General features: G+C 41.9%; 1 protein-coding gene across 5 annotated transcripts in view; it reads right to left on the reverse strand.

Moving 5' to 3' along the window:
• FAM81A (family with sequence similarity 81 member A) overlaps positions 1-25,994 on the reverse strand; it is a 126,282-nt gene that overhangs the window by 52,062 nt on the left and 48,226 nt on the right. For 3 of the 5 annotated variants that reach the window (XM_057542410.1, XM_057542411.1, XM_057542409.1), the window contains exons 2-3: positions 3,364-3,431; positions 1,506-1,779 (exon numbers count right to left, since the gene is read on the reverse strand). In XM_057542410.1, the coding sequence (XP_057398393.1) occupies positions 1,506-1,779; positions 3,364-3,410 (321 nt within the window). In that variant the 5' untranslated portion in view covers positions 3,411-3,431. Of the gene's footprint in view, positions 1-1,505; positions 1,780-3,334; positions 3,432-25,994 lie in introns of all 5 variants that reach the window. The other 2 variants (XM_057542413.1, XM_057542412.1) reach the window with 1 other exon arrangement.

Below are 25,994 nucleotides of genomic sequence, written 5' to 3' on the forward strand. Positions count from 1 at the left end.
GTTTGGCTATGTTTTAAAAAGTTAAGCATAAGCTTACTGCAAGACTCAGCAAGTCCACGCCTAGCAATTCACCCAAGAGAAATTAAAATATATCTCCACACAAAGACGTGTACACATGTTCACAGCCGCTTCATTCACAACAGCTAAAAACTGGAAACAACCCAAATGTCCATCAACTAATAAATGGATAAAAGGAATGCTGCATAGCCATACAATAGGCTACTACTGGGACATAAATATAAATGAAATATTGATACATGCCAGAACATGGCTTTACCTCAAAAAGATTACGCTAAGTGAAAGAAGCCAGATGCAAAAGACTTCAGGTTGTAAGATTCCATTTATACAGAATGTTCAGAAAAGACACATTGTTTATAGAGACAGAAAGCAGATTAGTGGTTGCCTGGGTCTGGGGTGGAAGGAGGGATTATCGGCAAACAGGCTTATATAAATTTGAGGAGCGATTGAAAGGTTTTACAACTGAACTGTGTTGATGGTTGCACAATTCTATTAATTTGCTACAAATCACTGAATTGTACACTTACAATGGGTGGATTTTTGTGGCTTTTAAGTTATACCTCAATAAAGCTGTTAAAATAAATAAATACAAATCTGACATTGAAAAAAAATGAGTCTTGATTTCAGGAAGCATAACTAAAATACAATATCCAGGGAATTCTCTGGTGGTCCAGTGGTTAGGACTCCACGCTTTCACTGCTGAGGGAGCGGGTTCAGTCCCTGGATGGGGAACTAACATCCCACAAGCTGAGTGGCACAGCCAAAAAAAAAAAAAAAAAAATACAATCTCCGTGATGTGAAATAAAGGTTTTCCTTAATCTACCATATATCTTTTATTCATACATTTTCAAACTACACATGTAGGATACTGACATTATTCAGTGACGTTAGCCCAGGCCCTAAATGATCTTAAGCTTTCTGAATTAAATTCTGTGGTCCCTGTGACTGCTCAATAAAAAGCAGTACATTTACAAACTCTAAAAATAGACAATATTGCCTTTTTATTGGGTTCATTTTAGAGAAAAATAAAGCAGTAAAAGGGAGTCTGAGAAGCAATTCACATCCCTAGATTGTCTGAGTAATAAACTGTATTATATATAATCATTATGACCCAGAAACATTTAATCTGAAGCAGCGAAGGCCGACCTAGTAATTGATTTAATAGCTGTCTTCAGCTACATGAAGGGTATTACAGGGAAACTATTTGACTGGTTCTCCTCTCTTTCCCTTGAGAGCCAAACAAAACAAAAGTGATTTAGTGATCAGCAAGGTACACTGAGATTAAACACAAATAACACTGACAGTAACTGCTACCAGATACTGGAATACATTTAATATATTTGTTCAAGCTGTTTCCTTGGCAATCCTTAAGACTAGACAAGACAGACAGCTTTGGTCTGAACACAGTACTGCTCGGGAGGGAGGCATTAGACATGGAACAGGTCTGTGGAAAGGAATGCAGCCCACCTGACTTCCACACGCCTTACCTCGATATCCCGATTCAGTTGCTTCACTATGGCAGTTATGTTTCTGATGTGCTCCTCCAAGAAAAGCCTGGCCAAGCGGTCGCCTCCCCCTTTGTTTTGCATTTTCTGCAAGCTGTTGACGATGTCGTCTTTGATCCTGAAGGCATGCTCCACGAGGGCGGCCGTGGTTTTCTCGTGGCAGAGGATCCTGTCTTCCAGTTGCTCCACTAGGCTTACAGATGAGTAGGGTGCCATGGTCAGGGACTGGCTGTGTCGGGGCATCGTTCTAACTCGCCTACGGAAGGGAGCCCCACGTTACTAGGGTTGTCAATTGGGAAAAAGTCATTTTTAAAGCCAGATTCAAGACTTCCCAGAAAAGGAGAGGCAAATTATCTATCCCTACAAGCTAAATGGGATTTGAGGCGGGGTTTCTACCCCCAGAGAGTTTTCTTGGTGAGCCAGGCAGCAACTTTAAACAATGGTCCCCAGAGAGTTAAGTGTGCAGCTAGCAGGCTCCAAGACCTCCCAAAGCAAGAGGCTGGAGGATCAAAGCTTATTAACAAAATTGCCGGACCTGCCCTTCTCCTCCCTCCCTCTAAAGCAGTGGCTACAAACTCAAATGCCTACAAGGGTCAGGCAGGGGACATAAATGAGTGAAGCACACCACAGAGAAAACACTAGGGAGCGGTGGGGACTTTGGAGAACTGACAGGGCATTCCTCAACTAAAGGGAGCCATGATTCTGCTCCACCCATGAGTGACCATCTGGGAATGCAGATCCATTTTTCCAGATCACGTGATATTTCAAGAAGAGGCAGGAAATGTAGGCTTGTATGTGAAGTCACCTGATTTTTTAAAATGTTAACAATTCATTAAAAAAGTATTTAAGATGATCCAGGCCAAACAATGTACTTCTATGAGCCAATTTTGGCCTATGAACACCCCACTTCTGATTTAAAAGGGTTAGCAGGGACTTCCCTGGTGGTGCAGTGGTTAAGAATCCACCTGCCAATGCAGGGGACACGGGTTTGAGCCCTGGTCTGGGAAGATCCCACATGCCACGGAGCAACTAAGCCTGTGAGCCACAACTACTGAGCCTGCTCTCTAAAGCCCACGAGCCACAACTACTGAGCCTGCGTGCCACAGCTACTGAAGCCCGCGCGCCTAGAGCCCGTGCTCCACAACAAGAGAAGCCACCGCAATGAGAAGCCCACGCACTGCAACGAAGAGTAGCCCCCGCTCGCCGCAACTAGAGAAAGCCTGTGCGCAGCAACAAAGACCCAACACAGCCAAAAATAAATAAATAAATAAATAAATAAATTTATTTATTTATTTTTAAAAATAATAATAAAAATAAATAAAAGGGTTAGCAGAGGGACTTCCCTGGTGGTGCAGTGGTTAAGACTCTGCGCTCCGAATGCAGGGGGCCCAAGTCCAATCCCTGCTCAGGGAACTCAATCCCACATGCATGCTGCAACTAAGTTTGTGTGCCGCAACTAAGGAGCCCACCTGCCGCAACTAAGACCCAGCACAACCAAACAAATAAATATTTTTTAAAATAAATAAATAAAAGGGTTAGCAGGGGCATCAGCCCCCAAACCTCCAGAGGTACATTTCACTGTTGACCAGAAGTGCAACTGTACTGAAGGGCTACTGTGAAATCTCCACCTGTCAGGGTCACTGAATAGTCCACAGTATCCTATAAGTCAGAAGCCAGAGAGGGGACACAACAGTACTACTCTTGCCCTCGAAAAAAGTCACTGTTGGATAATGTAACATCCACAAGGATTCTTTTATAATGATCACACCCACTAGCAGCCCTCATGGAATTGGTGGAAAGAAAAAGTATACCTTAGATGCATATTTTCCATATATTATACCTTTCCTCGGTGACAAGAGAAGGAAATACAGGGCTCCGTTGGGCCATTTTCTTTTTAATAATTCACATCTGTTGAAAAAATAAGCATTAAATTAATTAACGGTTTATATCTAGAACTTAAATGACCTCTAAAGCTTATTATTAATTTACTAAGGGGATCAAAAATTATGCTGCCATGCTGATCAATTATATTATTAAATACCTTATATCTTATATACAGTAGAAACAGAAGATGTCTCTAAATAAGGAGAAAAGAATCAAACATCAAAATGCTTCTGCTAGATAGATCAACAAGGACTATCAAATGGAGTTTCCTTAAGTTTTCTCACCCCATATCTGCATCTCAAGCTTGAGAAACCACTTTTAAAGAAACAACATAGTTTCTTCAATAGGCTTAGTCAGTCCTGTACTTCTCCACAGGAATGTACAGGAAACTACGTTAGGAAATTTGATCTCAGCAAATTTAGTAAATTCCGTAGCAAATTAAGAGCATTATTTAAAAATTAATCTTAATAAAACAATGCATGATCAATGGGATCTGATTTGGGGGAACTTATCTATCCACTAAGAGAATGAGAATGATACTCTTCATTAAAACCTTAAAACTGAAAGCAATTATACTCTAATACAGACATTTAAAAAATAAAAAATAAAAAAATAAACCTTGAAACTGTATCATAAGATATAATCATTCATCTTACATCAGGCATACATAAGGAAGAGTTGGTCATCACAATGCATTAGAAATCTGAACAAAATTGGATGGTTTTAAAAATATCTCATTACTGGAGATTGGTTCAAGATGGCAGAGTAGAAGGACGTGCGCTCACTCCCTCTTGTGAGAGCACAGGAATCACAACTAACTGCTGAACAATCATCGACAGGAAGACACTGGAACTCACCAAAAAAGATACCCCACATCCAAAGACAAAGGAGAAGCTGCAGTGAGACAGTAGGAGGGGCGCAATCACAATAAAATCAAATCCCATAACCACTGGGTGGGTGACTCACAAACTGGAGAACACTTATACCACAAAAGTCCACCGACTGGAGTGAAGGTTCTGAGCCCCATGTCAGGCTTCCCAAACTGGGGGTCCGGCAACGGGAGGAGGAATTACCAGAGAATCAGACTTTGAAGGCTACTGGGATTTGATTGCAGGGCTTTGACAGGACAGGGGGAAACAGACTCCACTCTTGAAGGTCACACACGAAGTAGTGTGCGCAACAGGACCCAGGGGGAAGGAGCAGTGACCCCACAGGAGACTGAACCAGACCTACCTGCTAGTGTTGGAGGGTCTCCTGCAGAGGCGGGGGGCGGCTGTGGCTCACCGCAGGGACAAGGACACTGGCAGCAGAAGTTCTGGGAAGTACTCCTTGGCGTGAGCCCTCCTGGAGTCCGCCATTAGCCCCACCAAAGAGCCTGCAGGCTCCAGTGCTGGGTCGCCTCAGGCCAAACAACCAACAGGGAGGGAACTCAGCCCCACCCATCAGCAGATAAGTGGATTAAAGTTTTACTGAGCTCTGCCCACCAGAGCAACACCCAGCTCTACCCACCACCAGTCCCTCCCATCAGGAAGCTTGCACAGGCCTCTTAGATAGCCTCATACACCAAAGGGCAGACAGAAGAAGCAAGAAGAACTACAGTCCTGCAGCCTGTGGAAAGAAAACCACATTCACAGAACGATAGACAAAATGAAAAGGCAGAGGACTATGTACCAGATGAAGGAGCAAGATAAAACCCCAGAAAAACAGCTAAATGAAGTGGAGATAGGCGACCTACCAGGAAAAGAATTCAGAATAATGACAGTGAAGATGATCCAGGACCTCGGAAAAAGAATGGAGGCAAAGATTGAGAAGATGCAAGAAATGTTTAACAAAGACCGAGAAGAATTAAAGAACAAACAAACAGAGATTAACAATACAATAACTGAAATGAAAAACACAGTAGAAGGAATCAACAGCAGAATAACTGAGTCAGAAGAACAGATAAGTGACCTGGAAGACAGAATGACAGAATTCATTGCTGCAGAACAGAAAAAGAAAAAAGAATGAAAAGAAATGAAGACACCAACATTCGCATTATAGGGGTGCCAGAAGGAGAAGAGAGAGAGAAAGGACCCGAGAAAATATTTGAAGAGATTATAGTCAAAAACTTCCCCAACATGGGAAAGGAAATAGCCACCCAAGTCGAGGAAGCACAGAGAGTCCCAGGCAGGATAAACCCAAGCAGAAACATGCTGAGACACACAGTAATCAAATTGACAAAAACTAAAGACAAAGAAAAATTATTAAAAGCACCAAGGGAAAAACGACAAATAACATACAAGGGAACTCCAATAAGGTTAACAGCTGATTTCTCAGCAGAAACTCTATAAGCCAGACGGGAGAGGCATGATATACTTAAAGTGATGAAAGGGAAGAACATATAACCAAGATTACTCTAACCGGCAAGGATGTCATTCAGATTCAGCAGAGAAATCAAAAGCTTTACAGACAAGCAAAAGCTAAGAGAATTCAGCACCACCAAACCAGCTCTACAACAAATGCTAAAGGAACTTCTCTAAGGGGGAAACATAAGAGAAGAAACGGACCTACAAAAACAAACCCAAAACAATTAAGAAAATGGTAATAGGAACATACATATTGCTAATTACCTTAAATGTGAATGGATTAAATGCTCCAACCAAAAGACACAGGCTTGCTCAATCGATACAGAAACAAGACCCATATATATGCTGTCTACAAGAGACCCATTTCAGACCTAGGGACACATACAGACTGAAAGTGAGGGGATGGAAAAAGATATTCCATGCAAATGGAAATCAAAAGAAAGCTGGAGTAGCAATACTCATATCAGACAAAATAGACTTTAAAATAAAGAATGTTACAAGAAACAAAGAAGGACACTACATAATGATCAAGGGATCAATCCAAGAAGAAAATATAACAATTATAAATATATATGCACCCAACATAGCAGCACCTCAATACATAAGGCAAATGCTAACAGCTATAAAATAAGAAATTGACAGTAACACAATAATAGTGGGGGACTTTAACACCTCACTTACACCAATGGACAGACCATCCAAACCGAAAATTAATAAGGAAACACAAGCTGTAAATGACACAATAAACCAGATACATTTAATTGACATTTATAGGACATTCCATCCAAAAACAGCAGATTACACTTTCTTCTCAAGTGCACACAGAACATTCTCCAGGACAGATCACATCTTGGGTCACAAATCAAGCCTTGGCAAATTTAAGAAAACTGAAATCATATCAATGATTTCCTTGATTTGATTGAAATCATATCAATCATATCTTTTCTGACCACAATGCAATGAGATTAGAAATAAATTACAGGGAAAAAATGTAAGAAACACAAACACATGGAGGCTAAACAATACTTTACTAAATAACCAAGAGATCACTGAAGAAATCAAAGAGGAAATCAAAAAATACCTAGAGACAAATGACAATGAAAACACAACAATCCAAAACTGATGGGATTCAGCGAAAGCAGTTCTAAGAGGGAAGTTTGTATCAATACAATCCTACCTCAAGAAACAAGAAAAATCTCAAATAAACAATCTAACGTTACACCTAAAGGAACTAGAGAAAGAAGAACAAACAAAACCCAAAGTTAGTAGAGGGAAAGAAATCATAAAGATCAGAGCAGAAATAAATGAAATAGAAACAAAGAAAACAATACCAAAGACCAGTAAAACTAAAAGCTGGTTCTTTGAGAAGATAAACAAAATTGATAAACCTTTAGTCAGACTCATCAAGAAAAAGAGGGAGAGGACTCAAATCAATAAAATTAGAAATGAAAAAAGAGAAGTTACAACGGACACCACAGAAATACAAAGCATCAAAAGAGACTACTACAAGCAATTCTATGCCAATAAAATGGACAACCTGGAAGAAATGGACAAATTCTTAGAAAGGTATAACCTTCCAACACTGAACCAGGAAGAAATAGAAAATATGAACAGACCGATCACAAACAATGAAATTGAAATTGTGATTAAAAATCGTCCAACAAACAGAAGTCCAGGACCAGACAGCTTCACAGGTGAATTCTATCAAACATTTAGAGAAGCACTAACACCCATCCTTCTCAAACTCTTCCCAAAAACTGCAGAGGAAGGAATAATCCCAAACTCATTCTACAAGGCCACCATCACCCTGATACCAAAACCAGACAAAGGTACTACAAAAAAAGAAAATTACAGACCAGTATCACTGAGGAATATAGACACAAAAATCCTCAACAAAATACTAGCAAACAGAATCCAACAACACATTTAAAGGATCATACACCATGATCAAGTGGGATTTATCCCAGGGATGCAAGGATCCTTCAATATATGCAAATCAATCAATGTGATACACCATATTAACAAACTGAAGGATAAAAACCATATGGTCATCTCAATAGATGCAGAAAAAACTTCTGACAAAATTCAACACCCATTTATGATAAAAACTCTCCAGAAAGTGGGCATAGAGGGAACCTACCTCAACATAATAAAGGTCACAGATGACAAACCCAGAGGAAACATCATTCTCAATGGTGAAAAACTGAAAGCATTTCCTCTAAGATCAGGAACGAGACAAGGATGTCCACTCTCACCACTATTATTCAACATAGTTTTGGAAGTCCTAGCCACAGCAATCAAAGAAGAAAAATAAATAAAAAGAATACAAATTGGAAAAGAAGAAGTAAAACTGTCACTGTTTGCAGATGACATGATACTATACATAGAGAATCCTAAAGATGCCACCAGAAAACTACTAGAGTTAATCAATGAATTTGGTAAAGTTGCAGGATACAAAATTAATGCACAGAAATCTCTTGCATCCCTATACACTAACAATGAAAGATCAGAAAGAGAAATTAAGGAAACAATCCCATTCACCACTGCAACAAAAAGAATAAAATACCTAGGAATAAACATAACTAAGGAGGTAAAAGACCTGTACTCAGAAAACCATAAGACACTGATGAAAGAAATCAACGATGACACAAAACAGATGGAAAGAAATACCATGTTCTTGGATTGCAAGAATCAATATTGTGAAAATGACTATACTACCCAAAGCAATCTTCAGATTCAATGCAATCCCTATCAAATTACCAATGGCATTTTTTACAGAACTAGAACAAAAAATCATAAAATTTGTATGGAGACACAAAAGACCCCGAATAGCTAAAGCAATCTTGAGAGAAAAAAACAGAGTTGGAAGAATCAGACTCCCTGACTTCAGACTATACTACAAAGCTACAGTAATCAAGGCAATATGGTACTGGCACAAAAACAGAAATATAGATCAATGGAACAGTATAGAAAGCCCAGAGACAAACCCATGCACCTATGGTGAACTAATCTATGACAAAGGAGGCAAAGATATACAATGGAGAAAAGACAGTCTCATCAATAAGTGGTGCTGGGAAAACTGGACAGCTACATGTAAAAGAATGAAATTAGAACACTCCCTAACACCATAACAAAAATAAACTCAAAATGGATTAAAATCTAAATGTAAGATGGGACACTATAAAATTCTCAGAGGAAAACATAGGAAGAACAGTCTTTGACATAAATCACAGCAAGATCTTTTTTGACCCACCTGCTAGAATAATGGAAATAAAAACAAAAATAAACAAATGGGACCTAATGAAACTTAAAAGCTTTTGCACAGCAATGGAAACCATAAACAAAAGGAAAAGACAACCCTCAGAATGGGAGAAAATATTTGCAAACGAATCAATGGACAAAGGATTATCTCCAAAATATATAAACAGCTCATGCAGCTCAATATTAAAAAAACAAACAACCCAATCCAAAAATGGGCAGAAGACCTAAACAGACATTTCTCCAAAGAAGACATACAGATGGCCAAGAGGCACATGAAAAGCTGCTCAACATCACTAATTATCAGAGAAATGCAAATCGAAACTACAATGAGATATCACCTCACACCGGTTAGAATGGGCATCATCAGAAAATCTACAGACAACAAATGCTGGAGAGGGTGTGGAGAAAAGGGAACCCTCTTGCATTGTTGGTGGGAATGTAATTGATACAGCCACTATGGAGAACAGTATGGAGGTTCCTTAAAAAACTAAAAATAGAATTACCATATGACCCAGCAATCCCACTACTGGGCATATACCCAGAGAAAACCATAATTCAAAAAGACACATGCACCCCAACATTCACTGCAGCATTATTTACAATAGCCAGGTCATGGAAGCAGCCTAAATGCCCATCAACAGACGAATGGATAAAGAAGATGTGGTACATATATACAATGGAATATTACTCAGCCATAAAAAGAATGAAATTGGGTCATTTGTAGAGACGTGGATGGACCGAGAGACTGTCACACAGAGTGAAGTAAGTCAGAAAGAGAAAAACAAATACCATATATTTAACGCATATATGTGGAATCTAGAAAAATGGTACAGATGAACCAGTTTGCAAGGCATAAATAGAGACACAGATGTAGAGAAGAAACGTACAGACACCAAGGAGGGAAAGTGGGGGGTTGGGGGGTGGGATGAACTGGGAGACTGGGATTGACATATATACACTAATATGTATGAAATAGATAACTAATAAGAACCTGCTGTATAAAAAATAAATAAAATAAAATTCAAAAAAAATTTCATTACTTAGGTTTCTCAATACTGTTGTTAATTGCCTTAAAACAATGCCTAGTAACTGTAATCTGATTCAGTAATTAGTTCTCATTTAGATGTTGGATTAAAAAAGCATTTCTGATTGAAACCATTGTTTTGGTATCATCTATCCAGTATGTTATTTTTAGAGTTTCAAAATGTGAACATTTGACTTTTCTAGACAAAGAATTTTGAATTTAAACAAAATGCATTTAAGAAAAAAAGTGATTCAGGCCAAACAAGCTACAATGCCAAAGGAGTTCTTCAATATTAAAGATAATAATTTTTGCCATTTAGACTACAAAAATTAAGCCAGTGTGAAAGACGTTAATATTTAGAATCACACAATCTTTACAATTTTAAAGTTGTAAAATACCTTAGCTGAAGTATTAATCTATAGAATAACCCAACCTGAGAGACATTTGGCATCTATTATGTAGACAACCTAAACAGGTAAGATAAAAATCCCCTCCCTCAAGGGCTTCACAGCCTACAGAGAAAGGTAGACATCCCAACCAACCAGGAAACACTGGGATAACTGGCTAACTAATCATATGAACAGAAACGCATGGGGAGAAAACACTAACTCAAAAAGTTATATTCACCCTTATGTCCACTGCAGCATTATTTAAAATAGCCAAAATATGGACACTACCTAAGTGTGATGAATAGATAATGTGAGATATACACACACATACACACACACGCACACAGATATACATACACGCATGCACAGTGGAATACTATTCAGCCAGAAAAAAAGAATAAAATCTTGTCATTTGCAACTGTATGATCTTACTTTAAATCTTAAAAAACAAAACAAACACACAAAAACCCCACCAAACTTATAGATACAGAAAACGGAATGATGGTTGCCAGAGCCAGGTACTGGGAAGTCGGCAAAATGGGTGAAGGGGGTCAAAGGAACAGGCTTGCAGCTATAAAATAAATAAGCCATAGGAATGTAATGTCAGCATGATGACTACGGTTAATAATACTGTATTGCATATTTGAAAGATCCTAAGAAAGTAAATCTTAAAAGTTCTCATCATACACACAAAAGATTTTGTAACTATGTGTGCTGACCAATGTCAACCAGACTTATTGTGGTGATCATTCTGTAATATATACAAATATAGAGTCGTGATGTTGTATACCTGAGACTAATATAATGCTATATGTCAATTATACTTCAATGTAAAAAGAAAAATTTTTAACATTAAAAAAAAAAAAAAACATGGGGAGGAAAAAGGGAGAGGGCTTTGTTTTTTTCCTGGGTAGCAACTAGCTCAGGGAAGAACTGATGAGAATGAGTAGGAGTTCCCAAAGTAGAGAACAGAGAGGTTGTGCCACACTCCGGGATCACCTCTACTTCCTTTACTCTCAACACACCCCAGCCTAACCCCTTCTTCAGCCTCATCCTTGGCCACTCCGTACCAGAGCCCACTTAACTCTAACCTTCCCCATAGCCACCCCACCTACCACTGTCCTTCAGCATGTCATGCACGTTGCTGCCATCATACCTTTGCCTGTGTGCTCTATCAGAAATGCCCTTCCCATCTCTGCCTGCCGAGAAAACTCGTACTAATCCTGTAAAGCCCCACCAGCCCTTCAATTCAATAAAATGGCTCCCTCGTGTATATCCTTTAGCTCTTTATTCTGTGTGTTTTATACTACTTACTATGTCCTATTATTTTTAGCTGTTTAATAGTCTGTCTCCCCTACTAACTTATACGCTCCTTCAGGGCATGTTTCAAATCTTAACGGACACAGAGCTGACCTACAAGAATCCACACAATGAGAGCATGATTAGCGTTCCAGTATCAGAAATTGCAGCAATAAAGGCACTAGAGAATACGGTTTAGTTAAAAGCATAGTTCTCTACTGAGACCGAATCCCAAACATTAGCCACTCAATATAATACCTGGGAATGAATGGAGACCTTTGCAATGCCTTTTTCTGAAGGTCATTTCATCCACCTGGAATTATCCTACCTGAGCTACAGAAGCCCAGCTACATCCCCTTTCTGAAAAAGGAGTCTACCCACCACTCATTGTCTGAGATTGCTTTTCAATAACACACCTCCCTGTGACAAACCAAGCACTATGCACTCTCTGTGAGAGAAAATGCCATTCACATGGCATGAGTCCACAACACACACTGAGGTCTGTTCAGAATTGGTGCCCTTTTCATGAGCGTGGCGGGCAAGTGTTTATCTGTTAGGTCTCTTGGTTGGTTAGTATCATGATTCTTTGCCAGAACAAAGGGATCTATATTCCTAATGAATAAGGATTAAAAATAAATGTCACTGGATTAAGTGACTTCTCAAAAATTGTTTCCAGATCTTCCCATTAATTCTGGCTCCCTTGCCTGAGGTCATCAGCTCTTGCATGTGTATAAATCTCAACTCTAACACCACAAGTGGGTCTGCAACACTATCAGGCAGGTCTGGGTCGTACACTGTTTTGATTGTGCCGTATTTTGCTGTTATAATATCAATCTCCAGTTTATGAGTTTCAAAACTTGGGGAAATCAGGGGAAGGGGCAGGTAGGTAAAGCAAAGACAGAAGAATTGAAAGAAATAAGAGAAAGTAAAATTACAGTGCCCCAAATAAACAACAGATCAACAGAATTTGGAGGTTAAAAGAAGAGTAAAGGGAAATGCTATTATCTAAACCAAGACATTTATTTGTGATGATAAGGATTCTGAGATATTCTCAGATACATATATAGTTTTTAATGACAAAAGGAAACATGAATCCCAATAAATTGTTCTATTTTTGTAAGTAAGATGACACTGGGTAGGAATACCTACATATCATTTTAACGTAAAATGATACATGAACTTAACAAATTAAAATGACAATTTTTACGGAAACATTAAAATTTAGTTTTTCAGTTTACGATTACGATACAGCACTGATGTGTTCTGCTGAGTGTCAGAATTAAAAAAATATGCAGAGCATTTATGAATTAAGTGGTTGTAATGTGGTGGTGGGGAAAAAAAAAAGCTGATTTCCTTATAGTTAAAAATATAGTGAAAGGAGAGAGGGCGGAGAACAGTGGAAGGCGTGTCTAGGAAGACAGATGGGAGTGCTCCTTAACTGATCTCTGAGGCCAGGCTCAGGCTTGGACTCTGTCCTGGGGCAGCAAGGACTGATCAGGGATGGGAAACTCCAGGGCAGTGACCAGCCAGCGGCGAGAGCATCTCAGAATAGGGGAGGGGTTGCAGTGGCCGATGCTGGACCAGGAATCCCTCCTGGGAGGGAAAGGATGGGGCCCGGGAGGGAGGAGGGGCTGAGGGTCCCCTCAGAGCCTCTTTACTCCTTTCTCTCCATTGCTATTCAGCTCCTCTCCCTCCCCTTTCACTGCCTCCTCTCGTTTGATTTTCTTTCTCTTTTCCTCCCACTCACCCCTCTCCATTCATCTTCCTTTGCTCTTTCCCTCTTCTTAACTTTCTCTTTCCACAGTCCATTTTCCTTCCCTCTGTCATCTCTCCTTTCCCTCCTTTGCTCTCTCCCTTTCCACAGCTACAGTCCAACATACTTTTCCATCATGGAAGACATGGGTGGTGGGGTCAGGAAGGTCCTTACTTGAAGCCTGGCTTCCCCGATAACTATGATCCTAGTGGGCTTGTCGGGTTGGGGACCACAGAACTAACAGCTGCTCCCTCTTTGGAGTGTTGACCCCATGTCAGGCACTCATGCAGCATGTCTGTGGGCATTAACGGGATTCACCCTCACAATCATTCGTGAAGGGTCTGATCTTATCACCTCCATTTTTAACCAGAGGAAACAGAGACCTAGAAATGTTCAGCAACTGGCCCGATGTCACAGGAAGGAAGAGAGCAGGGATCTGAGCCTAGGGCCCCGGGCTTTTCATCAGCAGGCACCACCCATAGAGAGGTGGTGGGGTGTCCAGAACAGAGTCTGGCCTCGGGGCACTGGATATGCTTCCAAAAAGGGCTGATCCTTTCTCTTCCCTGCTTAATGTCCTTTCATCACACCTGACAGAAAATATATCTGTTTTTTGAAGTAAAACTTTATATAAAAGGTTCAGCAAATATAGTATTCATTTGTTTAAAGCCCTATTATGTTGTTTATTGTGGTGGGTTAGTGGGGAAATCATTAGGTACTTGCTATCACCCTTTCATTTGGCCAAAGCTGTTCCTCCGGCACCGATGTGTGCTGAGGTTACAGCTGGACTGAAGCCATGCTACTGTCACTTGTGTTTTTGAAACCAGAGCACATACATGAAAAAAACAATTTGCGGGAATTCCCTGGTGGTCCACTGGTTAGGACTCTGCACTCTCACTGCCAAGGGCCCGAGTTTGATCCCTGGTCACAGAACTAAGGCCCCACAAGCCTCGCAGCACAAGCCACACACAAACACACACACACACACACACACAAACACAAATTGCAACACATATACTTTGTATGAAGAAATTTGGAACATTTTAAAAAACACCTTTCCTTAAACTGAAAAATGCTTTTTGTGCTTAATAAAGTAATATAATTTAAAAATTTAGGCTCTACATAAAGGTATGAAGAATAAATTGAAAATCACCACTCAAGAGAGTGCTGATATTTACATCAATTTACCTTGTTTTAAGAACTCTCTTCAGGATACATATAATTTTCCTTTATGAAAAGAAATGAAATCCTACTCTATACTATGTGTACCCTGCATTTCCTATATGACACTATATCCTAAACATCTTTCTGTCAATATATAAAGATACATATCACAATTTTTAATGCCTGCATAATATTCCATTAAATGGACCTATCATACTCGTTAGGCAGTCCCTGACTGATGGATATCTACACTGAAATACTATTTATGATCCGGGTTTAGTTCAACTTTTTGGTCTCTTGTTTTCCTTTTCTTTCCTTTGTTCTACAAAATGACACAGGTAGTATAAAAAGTCAGTGGGGCAGATTGCAAGCTAGCTACTTTCAAAACTGAAGTTAAGGTGAGACACTGACAAGGAAACCTAAAGAGTCCAGAAGGGATGAAATCAGCAGATCTGTAAGAACAACCCAAGATACTGCCAATACTCCCAACGGAAACAAGGCAAACAGTCATCACACCTGTGCTTACTGGCTCACTGTCAGTCTTTGGCTCTATACTGTGAGCTCCATGAGGGGCTGTACTGTCCACAGCTCAATCCCAAGCACCTGGCCCACAGCTGATCAATAAGTGTTTGCTGGATGAACGAATCTCAAGGATAGATGACTACAATGAAGTCATTTCAAAATGCTGAATTTAATCTATTGAATTATATTCCAACTAGAGAATTAATGGGCAACCAGAAAGGGAGATGGGACACACAGCATGTCTAGTAAAAGCAGAGTATATGGAGAGGCAAAACTGATCAGTGTTTCCAAGAACCTAAGAAACTGGGGCAGCAGGAAGAACCCTATTATAGAGAGGGATGCATGAAGCTGTCCGGGCTCAATGACACTGGCCACTAAGATGATCCTCTCACTCCTCTTGCCTGAGCCCGCACTCACCAAGCACATCATTCAGCTTCCCATGTGGATGTGCATAAAAGGGGAAAACACAGGAATCAGCAAACTCGAGCCCCAGGCTAACTGCCAGCTTCTCTTCTCATCATGAATTAATACTCTGACGTGGCACCTCTGATGAGAACCGGACTTGGGTAAGTCAGTCTTCTGAAATCTGAAGGTCTCTGACTGCCCTAACGGTGCTGAACATTTAAACCATGACACTGAAACATGGTACCTATTGTGAAGGCCAGATTCCTGCATAGGTGGCCCCCATGCTCCTCACCTCCGGGAATTCATACCTTTGTAAACCCCTCCCCTGAGTGTGGTGGGACCTGGGACTTGCTCCTAACCAACAGAATACAGCAGAGACCAGCCAAGTGGCAGTCACCTGGACCCCGTCGGTAGGTGCAGTCAGCTGGGATTCTGACACCAAATTATACAGGGTACACTTCTGATCACTGGGAAGAGAATATTTATTTCATAATCTAACTTTTAAGTCATTTTAATAGATATAGATTAATCTATTAATAGATTTAATAGATATCTAAATGGTTGTGTTAGAAAAATCTCAAAAGGATATTGTAGAAGGACTTCCCTGGTGGCACAGGGGTTAAGAATCTGCCTGCCAATGCAGGGCACACGGGTTCGAGCCCTGGTCCGGGAAGATCCCACATGCCGCAGAGCAATGAAGCCTGTGCGCCACAACTACTGAGCCTGCGCTCTAGAGCCCGCGAGCCGCAACTACTGAGCCCGTGTGCCGCAATTACTGAAGCCCGCACGCCTAGAGCCTGTGCTCCGCGACAAGAGAAGCCACCACAATGAGAAGCCCGCACAATGCAATGAAGAGTAGCCCCTGCTCACCGCAATTAGAAAAAGCCCGCAGGCAGCAACAAAGACCCAACGCAGCCAAAAATAAATAAAATTTAAAAATAAAAAGTTTTTTAAAAAGGATATTATAGAAAGAATAAGAACTTTAACAGTTTTTTTCCTAACATTGGCTCTGTTCTGGCCAGTGGAAGCAAATTATAAAATAAATCTAATTTGCTGCAAGAGATAAAAACACAAGAGATACCAATTTATCCCATCAGATTGGCAGACTGAGTATGGACAGGAACACATGTGGGACGATGGGAACACCAGGTGGGAATGTGAATCAGTACCACCACTTTGGAAAGTAATCTTCAATATCTAGTAAAGCTGAAGATGCACAAACCTCATGACCCAATAATTCCACTGCTAACAAATACCCAAAAAGCTTCTCACACATGTCCACAGGAGACCTTTAGAAGAGTACTTAAGACAGCACTGTTTTCTAAGAGGAAATAAGTGGGCAGAGAGGGAGTACTGAACACCCATCATTAGGCAAATGGATGGATAAACTGTGATATATTCATGCAGTGAAAGAACAAACAGTTGTGGAAATAACTGGATTAGAATTACAAGTCCCAACACAAATGACTCTCACAAATACATTAAGTAAAAAAGCTAGCTGGGGGCTTCCCTGGTGGCGCAGTGGTTGAGAATCTGCCTGCCAATGCAGGGGACACGGGTTCGAGCCCTGGTCTGGGAAGATCCCACATGCCGCGGAGCAACTAGGCCCGTGAGCCACAGCTACTGAGCCTGCGCATCTGGAGCCTGTGCTCCGCAACAAGAGAGGCCACGATAGTGAGAGGCCCACGCACCGCGATGAAGAGTGGCCCCCACTTGCCACAACTAGAGAAAGCCCTCACACAGAAACAAAGACCCAACACAGCAAAAATAAATAAATAAATTAATTAAAATCACATGGAAGCTAGCAAACAAAAAAAAAATTAAAAAATTTAAAAAAAGCAAGCTGAAGAAGGGTATGGACACTATGATGACATTTTCACAAAAGGTTAAAATATGCCAAATAATATGCCAAATCTATAACATCTAAAGACGAATGTAGAAATGACAAACACCAAATCAACGTCATATTCATCTCTGAGTGGGAGACAGAGGACTACAGGGGGCTTCAGCTAAATGCATACTGTTTTACTTCTTCAATTTATTTTTCATTATATCATCAAAAAAGAAAGAAAATTACTTCTTCCTGCCCTCACTTAAAAAAACCCAAATCTGCAAAGACCATGAGCTTGAAGGGAGTCAAACTGTTAGTCCCTCAGGACATGCACAGAACTCAGTCTTGCCCTGTACATTCTGGGGACCACCAAATTAGAATTACAGGGCAACAGTAACTAATCTCCATCAAATCTCTACCCTTCACGCCTTTTTCCATACTGAATATGCGATCTTATCTAGATGTCAACATTTTCTATAAATGGTTATTGGTTAAATGTCCAACAATAAAAGAGTATTTAATTAAAACATGCCACATCCACTCAAAAGGATATCAATAGCTCTTTAAAATAATGGTTACAAAGAGTATGAAGTAACACAGAAAATATTTACTAGCTATAATGTTCCTTTTTTTTTTTTTTTTTTAAAGAACAAGATTTGAAACTGGATTTTCAGTACTATATAGAACCATAACCAGGACCTGGGAACAGAGCTTTGCCCTGTGGCACAATTTAGGTGGTGCAAACATTTTATGAGCTTAGAGGACCCTTCAAATTTTTAAGTTCTACCCCTGCCATCTTCCTCTCCAAGGTGGGGAGCTTGCCCGACCCTGGGCCAGCAGAGATGGATGAGTTACCCAGGACAAGACCCTCTGTGTGCATAGGCCACCCTCACCTGCCTTCATCCTTCTCCCATCTGACCACCAGGGGCCCCTCTCTGCAGGAACGCATGCTCCCTTGACTTGTGGCTACCTTCAATGCTACTTCCCTACCCCACCCCTGCGTCAAATCGCTAAAATTGTTCTATAGTGTGAAGAGCCGGTATCTGCGTAAATGGTGTGTTTTCAGTACTAAGAGGAGGAAGAGGGCTGTGCAACTGAGGCCAGGGATGACTAATTCAAAAGCCAAAGCATTGATACAAGGTCAAAGAAGGACCACTGGTAATAGCAGGAACTTTCCATAAATTAATAACAGGTCTCAGACTGGGGGAGTGCCTCCGAATTATGTATGAAGAAAATGAAACAGCATAAATAAACACACCCCGTCTCCTTCTTAAGAGGCAGTTCCCCTCTCCCTATATCTGGCCGGAATTTTGGAGAAGGGATGAGCCATCTTTAGGAGGCAGGAGATAGATGGGCCCCTGGGCCAGACAGCTGGTGTCTGTCAAGTGGAGTGAAACTGAAGCTTTGTTCTCACCCAGACACTCCAAGGACAAAGCTAGTGGCAGAAGCTGAGTTCTGCTAAAGTAAAGAGATAAGGTGCCCACTCCTGAGGTCAAGGAAAACTTGCCTGTCTGCACATGCGCAGGAAGGCGCCTTGGGGGTCAAAAAGGGAGGGGGTGTCACCCCATCATAAGTGTGGACATGCACCCACAGGCCTCGGAGGTGGGATCCATCTTAGCAAAAAGTTGCGCACACATCTTGGTGGGGGGGGGAGGGTCCTAGGACCAGTCAGGTGTGAAAAAAGAAACGAGATAATTGGCCAAATATAAACAAAGACCCGGAAGGGCTGTCCCCTGTAAGTGATTTAAATCCCCTCTTCACTGCGCTCCATTCAGGACTCCCACACTCCTCTCCAGGTGCGTATTTCTGCCTGGCTTCTCACTTACCGCGCTCCTCCTCATTAGCGAGGACCTCCGTACCCTTTCTCTCTGGGTGTGTATTTCTGCCTTGCTCCTGTCTTAAATAAACAACCTGCTTCTCTGTGTGCTCTCCCGTACGTTGTGCTGTGTCTTTAATAATAAACTTTGTACCTGCTTTTACAGTTTTTGCCTCCTTGAAACATTCTTGCTTTCAAACGGGGCAAAGAGCTAGGGCCAATCTGCTTCTAGCCTCTAGCCTTAGAGGCTGTGTAAGGCCTTATAACCTTCCTTCCTTAGGAAACTTACCCAGATTTCCCTCAGATCCACCTCATAACCATAATGCCATCTACATCCCAAACTATGGGCATCTTTACACCAAAACGTCCCTCTCTGGACGCGTTAGGTCAACGGCAAATGAAGCTTACCTGACACAGCCTTATAATTTTTTTCAATAGCACATTACCCCAGCAACCCAGAAATCCCTCAGCCATCCTGGAGAGAGTGTGGCAGGGGTTCCTGTACTAGAAGTACTATTATAATAATATTTGTTTAAACAGTGGAAAGAAATAAATCAAAACAATGGCCCTGGGTACATTTCTATTCTACTTTTCCTTCTTTTCAAAATACTTCAGTGAGTATGCTCTTTTCAAGACAAAAATTTAAGTGAAAACTTCTCGCATAAAAGAATGAACCAATAAGAAAAGACACACAAACAAACAGAAAATGCAGAAATTGCCCATTTCTAGCTATCAAAACCAAAGAGACACGACTGATTCTGGGTGTAAAAGACTCAATGGTTCAGTTAAAGTAAGTTTGCTGTTAAGTTTTGTTTTACCGTGGTTAAACACATATAACATAAAAGTGACCACCTTAAACATTTTTAAGTTTAGAGTATAGTATTAACTACATGCACCTTGTGGTACAACAGATCTCTAGAACTTTTTCATCTTCCAAAACTGAAACTCTGTATCGACTGAACAACTCCCAGTTTGCTAATTTGTACCCATTCCCTGTGGGCACATAATGAGGCTTGAGCCCAGGATGCTCGTCAAAGCCCCCGTGGAGCCCTGGATTGCCCTTATATCAGGCCCGGGGCTGCCATCAGTGGGAGCCACAAGCACAGCATTCCAAACAGCTTCGGCTCCAGGGAGAGTGTGAGTCCTTCCCCCACCCCGCCACCAACAGGGCCCCAAGGCAGATATTTCCAATCGCTTTTGTGGAAATGGCCTTCAATCCACCTTGCAACACTTGTGTCCTTTCCGCTCCACACTAGTGCATTCACCAGGGGAATTCTGTTGATGGTAGAAAGGTGAAGGGTGGCTGTATTTCTAACCCGTAAGAAAACGAACTTCAAAATGTTCAAACCATTTACAGTGGCCTTGCAGTCAGGGCAGGGGCTGCTGCACAACTGATGGGATCCTGTAAATCTGCAACATACATGTGGCCTCCAAGAGGTCCAGATGGATTCACGAGTGGGCTGAAATCATCGGGACCCCTGGAACCCAAGGAGCGGCCACCGATGTTGCTCTAATCCACTCTGCACAGCTTGGAACGATGCTAACATTTTTAGGAGAATCCCTGCAAAAACAGATTGGTTTCTGTTCCCATCTATTAATAACAGCTATTTTGAAATGCTATTTAAATCTTCTATTGTTAATTTGAACTTTTCGTGGGTTCTGTCTCCCCAGCTGAGCTGCGGTGGGGCAGCAGGGACTACACACCACGTGGATCTGTAACCCCCCTGAGACGGGCGCAGTGCCCCTTCACAGATGCTCGTAAACAGTGGTTCATTTGCTTGTTCTACTTTGGTAAGGCCCATCATTTTAATTAGTGAGTGGCTCCGCCCAAATGATATATCGCTTGCTGACTCAAGGTGCCTTCCAGCCGTGAGCTCTGCTTCAGGCTGCCCTGCAGTGAGCACGGGCGCTCACCCATGCCCGCACCCACACCAGAAGTGTGTTCGTATTACCTTTAGGGTGTTTTATTATGATCCACAGCTATATTTGGCAACTTTTCTTTCTAGCATTAGAGAAGACACATTACCAAATGTTAAAAAAGGAATCTGCCGAATGCACCAGCTAGAACAGAAAAAGTATTATTAAAAACCTGCGTAAACTCTCTCCCTCCCAAACTACCTACACCCCCGATGCATCCAGGATAGTACAGAGGAGGGGAAGGCATGACTTTGTATACTCACGCGGACACAATGCTAGTCGTGACTTTTGGGTTCACACTCGACACCAGTCTTTGGCTGAAAAGCTAAGGATTGGGGCTGGGAAGAAAGATCCAGCCTCCTGTCTCTGCCCTTTTCCTCATACATGGCGGGAGGGGCCTGGACTTCCCTGTCGAACACAGGAGTCTGTGAGAGACTCTTTTATCTGGGGTTAACGACTTGAGTTCAGCACATTAATATTATAACTATTTTAGAGAGGGCAGGGGAGGCCTCCTGAGCTCTTCTAGAGATAATTAAAAACCGGGGAAAAAAAAGAAATCTGAAATAAACAAAAAAACAAGCTGAAGGCACCAGGGGTTTCTGAATAACATCTTCCCGGTGAAACAATTTTAAGAATTCCATAATGCAAAAGCAACCCCCCTCATTCTCTCCCACATAAACACGCTTGTTATTTCAGCCCCACTCAGCTGAGCAGCAGAATCTCTTGCCTTCACTTCGGCAGCTACTTTGTCCAGAGATGTCACTGGCACACAAGCATTCTCAGGAGAGAAAGAAGGCTGACCGTAGCCAGCAACTGCAGGCACACCTCAAGGAGGAATACTCCTGTTCCAGTAACTTCAACAACTCACTGCCCTGCGGTCAGATTGCTGACCTCAAACACCAATTTTGCCTTAACAGACTGAAAACTTCAGCCCTTTTGATGTTTATCAGCATGTTCCCAGTAACTCTCTTGCTGTAGCAGAAAGGTAATCAAATAAACCATTTTATTATCACTGATGACTATGTTTTTACAACACCAAGATCTACCGACCCTCGGCGGCGGGGAGAGGGGGGAATCAAAAAAAGCCCACCGAGCAGTACAAAGCCACTGTTTTAACATTTTTTCACCTGCGTTTAGGTTAAAAACCTATGGGACGTGAAACCACATCCAAGAAGTCAAAAAATAAAATAATCAATCTAGGGAGAAGGAGGAAAATAGAAGAATTATTAAGAGAACGGAACAGGCAGAAAGAGTGAAGGGAGCATGGAGGAAGGGCGGCAGTGCTGACGGGAGCAGAGAGAGAGAGTCGGTGGGGACAATGGAGAGGAGAGGACAGGTGGCTCGAGGGCTCGAAGGGAGAATGTGAGCCTGAGAAACTGCCCCTCACACATTCAGCTGCTCACTTGGGGTGTGAAGAAATAGATGGGCCATTTTTTAATATGCTGTTAGGTTTCTCTCTCTTCTTCTTTTTTTTAAATCCAACCTGCCCTTTCTTTGTCTTGACACATATACACAAAGTTAAGATGTCATCGGGGGGAAAATCATTTATTCCACTTACAACATGGAAATACCTTTCTGAATTACCTATCGTTTTGCTAACAGGCCCTATTTTGAGCCAACACCTACCTGACCCTCAGAGTAAAGCACGGGTCTCACGCCTACCACCACGTACGGCACGCTAGCAGACAAGTCTAAGGTCAGCCTGCGCATTCGCTTAATGATTTTAATCAAGTCATTTAGTCCAGTCAACAAATATTCACTGAGCCTCTGCAGAGCTGAATAAGACACAGTTCCCGCACTCAGGAGCTTCGATTCAATAGGGAACTAGAACAGACAAGCCACCGTGCAAGAGTGAAGAGGCTGGTACGTACCAAGCGGTGGCACAAGCCAGGCATGGCCTCCAGGCAGGCACAGGATCAGTTTGAACTGGGCCAGCAGGAAATGCATTTGAGAAGCAGCCATTCGAGTGGGCTATTCAAAGGGGTGGGTCAAGTAAACACAGGACAGCTTGAGAAAGGGTGGAGGGAGGACAGAGCAGAGGAAGTACTGACCAGTGAAAATTACCGCACACACGGATTCCTGCTGGTAAGCCATGATAAACAGTTGCCAGGACCACGCGCGGGCCTTGAATCCACTACAGGAGAGACAGGAGGAATGGCAAGGAAGGGACAAATTGAAAGAGACTGTGCAGGGGGCACTGCAACACTCAACAGCCAACTGGATGCAGGGGTGTGAAGAGGAGAAAAGTCAGAATAACCCAAGAGAGCAAAAGCAGGTCACAGAGAGGATGACGAGAGCACGAAAATCATGACAGATGCACCGAGAGGGACATGATGTCTCTCTCCCCTGTGGGAGGCTTTCCTGATGATGGATAACCTGGACCAACCCCGAGAAAACTCCAGACAAACCCAAGTTAAAGGGTATTCTACAAAATAACCAGCCTCGCCCTTCCAACGTGTCAAGGTCATGAAAGACAAAGAATGACTGAGGAACTGCCCAGAATAAAGGAAGTTAGTGAGGCAAGACAACTAGCACAGTACAAGACCCTGGACCTGGATCCTGGACCAGGAAGAGGCTTTTTTTTTTTTTTAAGATTTTTTTCCTTCTTTCGCTCTAAAGAACATTATTAGGACTCTTGGTGACACCTGAATAAGGTTTGTAGATTGGAAAATAGTACAGAATCAATGTCAATGTTTTGATTTTGATGTTTGTTATGCAAGAAAATGCCCTTGTATTTTTTAGGAAATATACACTAAAGTATTTGAGGGTGGAGGTAAAGGGGCATCATGTCTATAACTTACTCTGAAGGTTCAAAAAAAAAATCACAACACATGTATGTGTGTGTGCGTGCATGTGTGTGTATGTGTGTGCGTGCGTGCGTGTGTATGTGTGTAGAAAAAGAGAGCGAATGTGTGAGAAAGAAAAAGCAAGTGTGGTGAATAGTTATTATTTATAGAATTTGGATGAAAAGTATATAGAAATTATTTAAATGATTCTTGCAATTTTTCTATAAATCGGAATTACTTCAAAATAAAAAGTTAACGGGAAAAAAGATTAAGGAAGCTAGGATTAAGAGCTGTTTAGAGACAAAAGAGCTGGGCTTCTGGGTATTAAATTCTGAATGGGATTCAGAAAGCTGGAAATGGAGGTTTGAAGGCGTCTGGGGGGGCTGAGTAAAACCTGGTTAAAAGCAGAGCTCGAAGGCAGATTGCCAGAGCTCCTCTCTCAGTTCGCTCCTTAACAACCAGCAGTAGTAACAATTGCTTAAGTTATTCTCATTTCTCTCTGCTTCAATTTCTTCACTCCATAACAGCAATGATAAGGCTATCTGCCTCACAGATATGGAGCGAGGATTGAAGGACATGATACAAGCGAACCACGGTGCCCCATGAGGCCCAAGGTAACTGTCCATTAGCGACTAATGTTGGCCCTGAGATGGGGTTGATGCTGGGAGAAGGGAGGAGGCCAGGAAAGAAAAAGGCCCAGGACAGGATCTCACTGAATCTCCCATTCAGAAGTCAGGAAGAGAAAGGAGATAAGTGAGGTCTGAGTTGCCCCTGAAGAGCCAGTGACAAGGAGATGCGGAAAGAGAGAGGCTGGGGAGAAGGGTGACCGCCGGCAGCAGATGCGGGGCAGAGACCAAGGAGCAGGGGGACAGAGTACGGGCCTCAGCTCTGCAACCTGGACACCTCTGCTGGAGCCCTACGCGACAGCAGTTTCAACAGAAAGGTGGGGCTGAGGCCAGAAGGAGTAAGTGGGCAGTCCGAGGCGGGAAACCTGAGGACAGTTCAACAGAGGAGCAGGGTGCAGAACTGCACTGCCCAATCCAGCAGCCATCAGCCCCAGGTGACTATTTCAATTGAATTTAAATTAATTGAAATTTTACAAAAATCAGAAAATTTAGTTGCTCGGTCACACTTGCCACATTTCACGCTCTCAGCAGTCACATCTTACTACTGGTGACTATATGGTTACCAGTGACAATACGGCTAGTGACCACCACGTTGGACAGCACAGATACAAAACATTTCCATCACTGCAGACAATTCTCTTGGATGGAGCTGGGACTCTAGCACAATTTCTTTTATTATGAGAAGATGACTTGAATATAGCGTGGAGTGAGGGCTGGGGCAGAGTAGGGAGGGACCAAAGAAATTAGAGAAAGGGAATAACAAATGGAGCAAGTTCCCAAAAGAGGCAAGGAGGAAGGGGAAAAGTCCAGACAGAGTGTGCAACTCATGTGAGTTAATCTTGGGTAAGGGACTGATAGACATTTCCTTCCTCAGAGGAAGGAAATAAAGAAGGACAAAGATGGGTAAAAAAGAATGCTTGGGGTGGTGAGGAGGGTACAGTGGGAACTTACATTAAAGCAGAAGGCAGTAAACTCCAATGTAAACATCCTTAATCTTGTGAATGAAAAAAGGCTGTCTCCAGAAAGGAAACTGACTGGAAGTTTAAGGAATGGAAAAGTCTGCCATAACCTCTAATGGAACGCAGCTGGGAGTTCATAAAAGATGGATTTTTTTTTTTTCGTAGAAAAGTAAGACCTAGGTGAAATTAGAGCTAGCGTAAGTTTACAGTGGAACCAGTGCAAAGGTCTTTGTGATAACTTGGCAGACTGGGAGAAGGAAAAGCAGATGATGAGGGTGATTTTGGATTGAGGACTGGAATATGAGAAGTCCAACATGTTAAGACAAAGGATTCTGGGATTCTGGACAAAACCGAAATGGCTGGAACGTATACACTCCAAGTAGATAAACAGAGACATAAAGGGATTGGAACAGTAAGTGATTAAGGGACCAGAGTCTTCAGTGACGGTTAGTCTGGTGCAGTAAGTGGAAAGAATCGGCGAAGCAAACTGACA

This window comes from Balaenoptera acutorostrata, chromosome 3 (assembly GCF_949987535.1).
Source record: "Balaenoptera acutorostrata chromosome 3, mBalAcu1.1, whole genome shotgun sequence".
NCBI classification, from domain to species: Eukaryota; Metazoa; Chordata; class Mammalia; order Artiodactyla; family Balaenopteridae; genus Balaenoptera; species Balaenoptera acutorostrata.